The following is an 11,505-nucleotide window of genomic DNA, read 5'->3' on the forward strand; positions in this document are numbered from 1 at the left end:
ATTGTTCAGAAAGAAAAGCGAGAGCAGGAATTCTTTAGATGACTTGATATATCCACACCCTCTTAGCCAAAACCCCAACTGTAGTAAAGCCAAGTCTTCATGTGTGAAAGCTATCCCCCTCGTGTGCCATTATGGATGTTCCTGCAGAGCTGTGCCAACTAGTGAAGATGCTGTTAGTTTTTTGATCTTACATTAGTTTTGGCATGTGTATTTGGTGGACAAGGAATTAGACGGATGGCTGCATCCGGACAGTAGTGCTCCATGGCCTAATGTCTGGATGGAGATCAGCAACAAGTGGTGTCCCTTAGGGGTTGGTACTGGGACCAGTACTGTTTAATATCTTCATCAAAGACACAAGACAGTGGGATCAAGTGCATCATCAGCAAATTTTCAGACCACACCAAGCTGAGTAGTGCATTTGACATGCCTGAGGGAAGGGATGCCATCCAGAGGGACCTGGACAAGCTCAAGAAGTGGGCCCATGTGAACCTCATGAGGTTCAACAAAGCCAAGTGCAAGGTCCCACACCTGGGTCAGGGCAACCCCTGGTATCAATACAGACTGGGGGATGAAAGGATTGCGAGCAGCCCTGCAGAGAAGGACCTGGGGGTACTGGTGGTGAAAAACTGGACATGAGCTGGCAATGTGCATACACAGCCCGCAAAACCAACTGGCTCAACAAAAAGAAGTGTGGCCAGCAGGTTGAAGGAGGCGATTCTGCCCCTCTGCTCTGGTGAGACCTCGCCTGGAGTGCTGTGTTTAACTCTGGAGTCCTCAGCACAGGAAAGACACGGACCTGTTGAAGCAGGTCCGGAGGAGGGCCACAAAAATGGCCAGAGGGCTGGAGCACCTCTCCTATGAGGAAACACTGAGAGTGGGGGTTGTTCAGCCTGAAGAAAAGGTGGCTCTAGAGATACCTTATTAAGGCCTTTCAATACTTAAAGGGGGCCTGCAAGATAGATGAGGACAAGACAGATGAGGACAGACTTCTTAGTAGGGCCTGTTTTGACAGGTCAAGGGGCAATGGTTTTAAACTAAAAGAGGACAGATTCAGACTAGCTATAAAGATGGAAATTTTTACAGTGAGGGTGGCAAAACACTGGAACAGGTTGCCCAGAGAGGTGATAGATGCCCCATTCCTGGAAACATTTAGGGCTGGATGGGGCTCTGAACAACCTGATCTAGCTGAAGATTCAGTAACGGAATGTCCTGATTAGTACAGAAAACATTTGTCTATTACACTGCATGGAAGTTTTGCTTAGCAAAAATCAGAGTTACATTATTAATTTTTCTTTTATAGGTTTGAAAGCAGGAAGTTCACAGGTCGTAAGTCTTTTTCATAACAGTGAATCTCTTGATATTCTAAAAATTCAGAACTTGGCTTCACTGGGTTTTTCATTACTGAATTTCCACTAACCTGTTTTCAGTGCGTTTTGTGTTTCTGTAGAAGCCTTAGTGAATATATTAAGCCTCTTTCCTACTTTGAGACTTCTATAAACAAAAAAGAAAAACGACATTTAGTATTTCGCAACACTTCACAACATTGCCAGATAACAAATTTAAAAGCACAAAATATTCTCATGAACCAGCAGATCTCTGGAGAGAATAAAAAAAAAAAAAAAAGAGATAGTGACTCTCACTACATCCTCAGGCTTTTAACCAGAGCAAGTGTTTATGACTTTGTTATTCATCTGTAACAGAGCTTCCCAAAACATTTCCATGTAAAAGAATGAGCAGAAATAAAACACTGTATCTGCAGTCATTTTTTACTGAAATATTGAGGAATCTGAACAAATCTAAACAGTACCAAACACAGTACTCAAGCAATTCTACAAAGTTGCAACTAAAAAGTGAATCTGGTGATTTGGGTTTTTTCCCTGTAAAAAATATTGCACAATTCAGGAAGAGAAAAGGCAACAGCTAAATCAAACAGTTCCTGCATTATGGCATAAATAGCCTTTTTGGAAGATTACACAGCCACCTTCCCTGCCACATGGCAAACTCTCAAAGTATATCTGTACGGTACATTTTAAACAGCATCACTCTGATGCTCTCTCTTCTGAATATAAACATATTTTATTCTGACCACCTATTTTTAATTGTATTTATTTTTAGCATAAGCCTATGGTAGCAATGTTTTTACAAATCCAAGAGTTCAACAAGTAATCAAAATATTATTTTTAAGCATAGAAGCAAAGAAAAACCAATGCCTTTACTGTAGAACACACTGAACTTTAAAACAAATGATTCTTTCAATCACAGAATCTTCCAGGTTTCTACTGAATAGTTCCTACTTCATATTACTACACATTCACAGTTACTCTGGCAATACTTGCCCTTCCTGACCTTAAAATTTCACCTCTCTGGTGATTTCTACTGCAGATTTCTGCAAACTTGTGCTTGTTATATGATATTTTACTGAGGTAACTACCCCAAATCTATTTCAGCACAGAACAATCTCATTACAGGGCCATAAAAGAATGCTGATTTAGGATTATATTTTCCTATCTGTGTGTAACTCCCAAAATCATTGGCCAAAGATACAAGCAGGACTTAGAAGAACATTCATTTGAAAGTGACTACTTCAAATTATTATATATTTTTCCAGTATCAGAAGGGGGCCGACAAGGATGCTGGGGAGGGACTCTTCATTAGGGACTCTAGTGGTAGGACAAGGGGTAATGGCTTCAAACTTAAATAGGGGAAGTTTCAGTTAGATATAAGGAAGAAGTTCTTCACAGTGAGGGTGGTGAGGCACTGGAATAGGTTGCCCAAGGAAGTTGTGAATGCTGCATCCCTGGCGGTGTTCAAGGCCAGGTTGGACAGAGCCTTGGGTGACATAGTTTAGTGTGTGGTGTCCCTGCTCATGGCAGGGGGGTTGGAACTAGATGATCTTAAGGTCCTTTCCAACCCAAACCATTCTATGATTCTCTGATTACAAAGCAACATCACTCATTTCATTGAAATCTACTGACTCAGTTTAAACTTAGATATTCTTCCTAACCCATTCTTTCCATATTATCAACAGGTAAGTATACCCATTAGATTTTCAGGGATGCAGGAGGAAAGAAATGCAGGACTGGAGACAATTTGCTCATCACAGGGATTTAAAAAACTATTTTAAGGTACTGTTCCTGAAGTTATATACCAAGCAGTTTCATCATACAAAGAGGGCGAGACAGCTTCTCAGGTATCATAAATTTAATAAATATTCTCAAACATAAGCGAAATCCACTTTACTTTGCAGTATGTCAATAAATGGCAAGTGTGGCAAAGATATAAAATAGTATACACTGCACAAGCACGTAATAGCTCGGTTTATACTTCTAGATCATCTTACTGCTATCTTTTCAAACTTTCAAAAACTTTCAACCCAACACTTCAAATAAAGTACTTCTCATAGTCAGTCAAGAATCATAGCGTAGTAACAAAATTACTTTCATGTGACTACCAACTCTGTCTGATAATTATCCTAGATTAAAAACATCTATAGAGCTATTCAGCAGCTGACAATGAAATCAGCTCCCTTGCTCCTGAAACCAACAGCTTATAACTGAACAAAAACCTCAGGACCAAAGTATCTAAAGTCAAGAGGGCTTGGACAAGAATCTTGTTCCGTTTCTTCCCTTCAACTTCCATTACAAGAAGCCCCTCTAGAACTTTCTACAAGCTCTGCATCAGAAAACACTGCTTGCTGGCCTTATAGCATTGAAGAGGCACAAGAGATGCTTCCCTAACACACACCTTATCAGTTAGGTAGTTCCAGAACATGGAAGCTACCGAGAAACATTTCAGCAAGCAGGTTACATTCTTCTAATGGCTGGCTGTAAGCCACTTTGAGGTTTTTGCATGATCTACATGGCTCAATGCATATGTTCCAATTTGTTCCTTATGGGAAGTCACGATTCACTATTCATGATACACTGAAATAGATGTCTCCCAAAATACCTTCTAGAGTCGTAAGACTGAGGTGAAAATCTTCCAGGCTTCATTCTTTGACCATCCTCATCAAAGTCCAAGGAAATGCGATTAGATATCCTCACACTTCTCTGAGCTGGGGACTGCCTTTTAACTGCCATTTCTGAAATAACGTTGCTGAAATTAAAAACATGAACATAAAAACTCAACAAATCAACAAAGCAAGGAAGTTTGTCACATGCATTACCAGAAACGCTACTCTCAATTGGCTTCATAAGCCTCTGTGAGACAGAATTATACATTCCTCACAAAATACACCCATTTTTAAGTCATCAAACATTCAAGTCTTACTTTTTAAACGTCGTCAGTTGTTACATTCTATATACATTAAATGAAAAGGGCTATTTTAGCCTACTAGATCTACAGTGAAAGCTTTCCTTGAAATTATTTTGTTTCCAACCAAAAGAAAAATTTCATGTATCTGCCAGTATTCACAGAGTGTACTATGTATGTTTTGCTTAAATAACTGAGGAATTTCTCTGGATACAAGAAATACGCTGAAATAGGGAGGTAAAAATCCACCAGGTTTTTTTGACAGGAACCAACACTGCCTAGGGACAGAGCTGTGCTGCTGCAGACTGAAAGGAAGCCTGCCTTCACACATCAGCTGACATGGGTCAGTCGTGCCACCCTACTAAGTAGGTCACCTTTCCTGATCCACTGCAATCTGTTGCATTGCGTAATCATATTACAGCATTAACAGACCACATCTTCCTTTGTAATTCTGTACTCAAAATCATACGTGAAGAGCAAATGCTCTGATCTATGCCAGCGCTCTATGCAGCTCATTCTGAAAACAAAGGGCAAAACACACCACCTTTCTGCCTCCACCAAGCTGGTAATTCTCCCTCACAGCTATCCTCTCTGCCCAACCACTTCCAGTAACACGTAGTCATGCAAAACTGCAGTGCTCAAGATATAAGACAGAAATATGGTCTCAAAAAAAGCAAAAATAAACCAAGTCAAAAATACTGAATATCCATTTTACGAAAATCTGAATGAAATCCAAACTATGTTTTTGGCAGTTTAAGTCAAAAGAGATTTCACTGACAAGAAATACTTCTGGAAAACTGTAAAAGCTAATTGCCACAGCAACACAGTAGGATTTCTCCTCACTCTTAGATGTGGTTTCCAATGGCAGAACAAGAACAGCATAGCTCTTCAAGTACCTATTCTGAAAGAAAGGCATCTGAAAACAACTTTAAAAAATTCTCATTTTAATCTTGAAGAAAAAACAATTGCAAATCAGTTGTGTATCTCACACGAGAAATTATTCTATGAAGTGCCCATTGGCATTAAGTGAGCTAGTGTTCGGCCAGAGGCTTGACACACTTCTGAGGGTCAAGGGGACATAATTCCTAAGGTCAGCCACACGCAGCCCAGCCCAACTGCTTGACTCAGCTGTGACTTCAAAGGCTGGAGTGTTCCCATGCTTCAGAGGGAATCAGGCTTGCTCAGAGCTCTCCTCACAGCTGATCTTGATTTATTTGTGGTTTTGCAGAGTAGGTCTGGACAGGATACGCTACCAAGCTATCAGAACATGCAGTCAATGGTATCATATTTCTCACTGGTAAGTTCTAATGTCACCCCATCATGGGTATATGAACATTTCTGGCAGCACCAATCATTACTCCATCATTTAAACTGCCCCTGTATTAACTAAAAATAAAACTACAAAGATGTTTTTAATGCCTTTTGTAATGGAAAACATCAGATTACAAAGTCACACTCCAACCCCAGTGTACCTACAGCGGTTAGATATTACATGATACTACCTCATGTCCCACCATGAGGCTAAAAACCTAAGTTCCTAGATACTTCTGCCTTCCAGAGATGGGAAGGGGTAAAGCTTTTGTAAAAACCACATGATCTCTCTCCTTCCTGATTACCAACCAACAATTATAACACTAAAAATGGAGACCCAACGAGCTTTGGCCTAAGCTCTGAATTACATTTCTTCTTCACCCGAAACAGGAGCTGAAATTTCAACTTGTAGTGCTGCAGGTTTTATTTTGGTATGGTGCTGTTGTAATTTCCACTGAGTGAAACTTCATCCCACACTCAGAAAAATAAATTCCTGTATTGTTAATATTTTCCCCTCCTAGCGAACACGCTGTCCTCACGCTGTCTGCAAAACAAGGCGATGAGACAACTGCGTACAACAGTGACCTCTGGAGGTCCTACCACAATCCTGGGGGAAAAAAACCCAGTACAAACTAAAAGATCTGGACAATGTGTGATTTATCATGTATCATAAATCTCAATAGCAGTATCTCAATCTTTTGCAGTTGAGCATTATACAGCTCTACTGCTTGCGAAGGTGTCTCATTTTTAAATAGTTTTAAATTATGGAGGAATACATATTGGGTTTTGAAGTGTGTCAGTATATTGAATGTGAAACCTTTACAGGAAAAAAATGAAAAGTTAAATTACCCGTGTTCTCTTGTCAAATAAAATTCAACACAAAATAATCATGTATGAATAAAAGTAATTGCTTTCTAACGCATTAAAAGCATTTTAGTGCCTTGTGAGATTGAGGTATTCTGGAGCATTAAGTCACGCCCAAGGAAGTCTGAGGGCTGCTGGGCTTTTTAAAATCAACATTTTTAAACACTAACCAGGAAACTGAAAGTATCACAGTTATCTCAGAAAGGTTACTATTAACGAATTTTTCAGTCATGACAGTCAGCAGGAGTTGCTGGTGTTTCCTGAAAACTCATTCACTGGTAAGAATTTCAAACTGTTACCTAACTATTAAGGAAGAAAACAAAACTTTTCAGCATACGGTGGGGAAAAAGACAGAGAGAGAGAGAAAAATAAGAAAAAAGAATCTGTATTCCTAGGGGGAAACAAGCTCGTGCTCAAAGCTGTCCCAGGGAGTAAAACTTGCCAACTAAAAACACAGCAAGCCAACCATGACATTCCTAGCCAACCAAAAAGGCTGGTTTTGGTTGAAGAAAATGCATTTTTCTAACCATTTTTCTAACCGTAGTGATTCATCCACAAGCATGTTGTAAAATGTTGTAACAGCACATCTTAATCCATCAATCAACTATATAGAGGCACTATACAGGCACAGGCACTTCAGTTTTTAAATATCTGTAGAATTTAAACACTCCTTCAAGAGAAAAAAAGTCTTTTTGCTTAGACTATAACTTCCATAGGTACCTTCCTTCTTCCACAGCAACCACAGCTGGGTAAGTGCTTCAGGGTGGCAATGACAGCGAGTCTTTGATGCCAGTAGGCAGAAAACCCCCTTTTAGAGAATATACCTTAACAAATAGATGCAGACACATATGAGGTTAGCCACTGCACACAGCAGCTCAGTCGGTATCAGCACAGTCCTCCAACATCTTACCAGGTAATGAAGTAGGTTCTAATAATGTTTAAGAGTACTTGTGTACTCTGCTCTTCTGAAAATCGCAGTGACAGAGATGGAACAACCTCACTAGTAACTGATACTCTAATGAAAACATGCTTTGTATAAAATAGTCCCTTATTTATTCTTTCTATGTTAGGAAAGGTCTCTTAAGTTTTCTGTAATATTGCACACCAAAAAAAAAACCAACATAAAAACATGTCAATTTTACAAAAACCAGCCAGACCTCTAACTTTTAAAGCTACTCATTTTGGCTCCAAAAGCCTATGGAGAGAGAAGGTTCTCCTATATACAGGCTGAAAAGACATTATGAAAACAGTGCACACACAGTGTGTCCCCTCTGGAGATGCTTGCATGTACTACCTAAACCCATATTTGCTCCTCAAATAGCACAGACTTCTATGTTTGGAGACACTTCGATTCTGCTCTCCACTAGCACCATTAGCACTTGGTAAGGAATCATGAACACAGGCTAAAAGGGAAACTCACATAGTTTCTCCCTTTTCCCTTCACAGCCTCTGAAGAACATGCATTTTGTTCAACAGAGTTATTCACTGAGCATCATCTATTCCAGTCTCTCTGTAACCATCTAACACAACCTGTCTGCAAACATCTGTCACACTCTTCCTTAGTTTTCACCCACTTAAAAGGCAGGCATCAGTCACAAACATCAACAGCTGTTCTGTGTGCAGTACCTTGATAAACATACAAAGCAGATCTTTCACTGATCCCTAGAGCAACCTACAAATAATAATACACGATCAAACTTAAATCCTGGTTTAGGACAAATTCGTTTTCACAGAATAAGTTAAAATTAAGACTAGCAGCTTGCAGTTCACACTGCAAACCACCATAAAGGTTTCACATTCCTATGTTGCTAAAGATCCAGAATTCTGTTTAGTTCAGCATTTCACCTGAATTTAATGATTTATTTTCTGAGTAGTTATCTGAATTCTAGCTGGGAAAAAAAGAAGATATAATGAAAAATCTGTCCTTAGCCATCATCCAGAAGAGCAGTATGCTCAACTGTTTCTCTTTCCAAACAAATGTTTCTCATCTGTTTGAAAGCCACACTGGAAACGAGCAAAGCCAAAAGATGAGCTTCTTGGGTTGACTGGAAAGTTTTGAAAGGAAGGGCGGGGCTATAAATAGAGCTGCTCTAGTTCAGTTCTGCAGAGCTGTCATGAAAATTCACCAGTCCAGACAGAACGTCTGAAACATCTACAAATCCATCCATTGTGTGAGAATTTCAGAAGCTTGGAATAAAAAAAATAAATAATCTGTTATTTTTCTAGCCTGTCCAAGAAAGTAATAATCCTGGGCAGAAAAACAATTCCATTTCTGCAAAACCATTTTAGAATAATGATGACAAAATTTAGGGAGTCTGGTATAACCAGACCAATGATCATTAATTCCAAGGATAACCTCTGCAAATATATCTTGTAGGGCCATCTTTCCAAGACAGAACCCAGTTGCCTTCAAGATGATAGTGCAAAATCAGAATTTCAAACATTATTGAGAATAGAATTCAGTATACAGACCGTATGTTAACAATTCCCCCCTTTTTCTGTTTATCTGTGGTTTCTTCGTGTCGTCTTAGTTGTGCTAGTAGTTCTGATTCTGTCTGTTTCTTGTTGAGTGGTAGGGAAGATGCAACTGCAGAAGCAGCCTCCACCAGTTCTGGATTTAAAGGCTTGCCTCTGTAAGGGACACAACAGATAAGGAAATAAAAAAAAATATTAAAAAGCCTTAATATATTTAAATTGACATTTCTGTACTTTCATGTCTTACAAATTTGTAAGTTACACTTACACATTACCCCAGTTACCCCTTGGGATGGCCAGGTTTGCCCTATATTGTCCTAATCATCAACTGCCAAAGGACACTAGCAAGCTCTTGTTCTTACAGCTGGGAAAACGGCAGCCCTACACCACTGCACAGCCCCTTGGATGTGAAGCTTGGAGGCAGTGTACACCCACAGGATTCTAAACATGATTTAACACATTGTGGGAGGGAGCCACTCACAAGACTTGACAGTCATGATGCCATTCTTAAATAATTTTTTTCTTCCATTTTCCTCTAAACAGTATTTCCCCTGTCCCATTAAAATAACTTTCCACAGGCAGATGCTATTGCTAGCTTTCAAGAGCCTCAGCCCAGAAAAAGGTTGCTTCTGGTACGAAGTGTACACCATCTTTTGTCCAGATCCTCCCCTGTGATTTAATGCAATCTACATCTGTACGCCACATTCTCTTACAAGATTCTTGTCCATGCTTGGAAGTGGCATTCGATGCTTTATTTTGGTTTAGATAATGAAAAGAACAATTTGCAAAGGGAAAAAAAAAAAAAAAAAAGAGAAGATAAAAGAGGCTGAGAATAGTTTGTTATACTTTACCGCTGCATCCCTTGTCTAGTTGTCTGAAGTACAGCACCTTCGCTGTCTGGGCTTCCCAGCTCGTTTATGGCTTGCTTTTTCATCTCGCGTGTTTTTAACTGCTGGAGTTTCTTCCTGTAGCTCACTTCTACCTTCATGTTACCAATAATGTCTAACAGCTTCTTCTTTGGTGTTTCTGCTGCACCCTGCTCACTCTTTGATGCCTCTTCAGTGGTGCTGTCTTTGGAAGGGGCAGGTTTATCTTTCTCAGCAGAAACCACGCTGCTTGTGCTGAAGAGTTTCTGTATTTTGCTAGATGATACACAAAGTTTAAATAAACAAATAAATTAAAATCAGAGGTTACAAATAAGGTCTGAGGCTAAATTTTTTAAGCCTACAAAACCCCCATCAGTTACAACTGCTTAGGCCTGAGAGCAAACTGAGTATGTTAAGTACATGCCAAACATGTACCTTTTGACTTCTGAGAAGGGCTAGGGCACTATTTAAAATTCTTACTGTTTATGGTTTCTTCATCACAAAAATCAAGTAAACAACTTTATTTCTTCCACAAATAAGCTGTGTTTAATCTAAGAACTTACAACTTTTCAAGTATTTCTGCATTAGGTAGCAGTCTAAGAGTCTGAATCCACTGGTACCTGATACTTAGATTCATGAGCACTACAGAACACTGACTGAAACTCTTAAAATAAGGCAACAAAGAGATCACTCCCAGCCACCTGGAAAAAGATTGTACACAGATTTAGCTTCACATTGTTCCATACTTGTGTACAACTATGGATCATAACCCCCCTACCCAATGCTCTGCAACGTAACAGCCAGGCATTTGTGCAGCCATATCGGAAACAGATCCTGCTGCAAGAAAATCCAGTAACTAACAAAAAAGTTATTTCAGTTATTTTTTCCCTCTGGAACAGCATTTTCACCTAGTTTACCAAAACACTGTAAAGAAGCTAAAACTGACATGGTGCAGGAGAGGATGTGAAGCCAGGGACAGCAGGGAGCTGCTTGGGATGCTGCTGCAACACAGACACAACTGCATTATCTAGAAGAAGCTATCATAACATTCGAAGAACTGTTCTCTTTAACATTCTAAAATTAAATGCTTGAATCTTTACATTTACAACTATTTCTTTTGTTGTTTAAAAGTCGCCTTCAAGTTACTAAAATAAAGAAAACGATTTACAACTATTCATTTTGATTCAAAGTAAAGCAGTTCAATAGATCTTAAAGCACTTCAATAGTTCTAAAGGAATTTTTACATACCTCCCCCTCCTCACACACACCTCTCTGGCTCAAAAAAGTAATCTGCTAGTCTCAGCAGGCATCATGCACTTAACAAATTGTCAGCATTAAATCCTAAATTTCAATGTTGAGAAGCAACAAAACCACATTACTGATGGTAGGAGTCTGCTGTTTTACAGTGAGCTGCTCTCCACAGATCTTTTTCATTAATTCAGGCTGCATCCTCCTTAAAACTATTTATCCACTCAGAGATCTTTGCTTACAGCAAGACTGCAAACCTTAAACATTTAAAGCCAGCAGTACACTGCAGCTCCTATTACTGTATTTCACCTACCATCGCGTTTGTCTAAGCCTAGCCTCAGACAGCAAACACAACTACACAAGAAACCAAGCTCCTTCATACATGAGGCTACCACGGTACTGGAGCTTGTTCAAAAATACTCAGGAGCCTTAACGCGAAGGCCAACGGGGACAACCTGCCCTCGGGGCACAGGCCGCGGCGAGCCGGGCC

The 11,505-nt window shown here is 39.6% G+C and overlaps 1 protein-coding gene across 1 annotated transcript in view; it reads right to left on the reverse strand.

Annotated features, from left to right (window-relative positions):
• Positions 1-9,946, reverse strand: part of MRPS31 (mitochondrial ribosomal protein S31) — a 16,901-nt gene extending 6,955 nt beyond the window's left edge. Inside the window, exons 1-4 of the mRNA XM_010016782.1 lie at positions 9,753-9,946; positions 8,899-9,057; positions 3,949-4,095; positions 1,418-1,491 (exon numbers count right to left, since the gene is read on the reverse strand). Coding sequence (XP_010015084.1) covers positions 1,418-1,491; positions 3,949-4,095; positions 8,899-9,057; positions 9,753-9,889 — 517 coding nt within the window. The 5' untranslated portion in view covers positions 9,890-9,946. The remainder of the gene's footprint in view (positions 1-1,417; positions 1,492-3,948; positions 4,096-8,898; positions 9,058-9,752) is intronic.
• Positions 9,947-11,505: the final 1,559 nt, after the last annotated feature.

Source organism: Nestor notabilis, unplaced genomic scaffold, assembly GCF_000696875.1.
Source record: "Nestor notabilis isolate BGI_N333 unplaced genomic scaffold, ASM69687v1 scaffold8056, whole genome shotgun sequence".
In the NCBI taxonomy this organism is placed as follows: Eukaryota; Metazoa; Chordata; class Aves; order Psittaciformes; family Psittacidae; genus Nestor; species Nestor notabilis.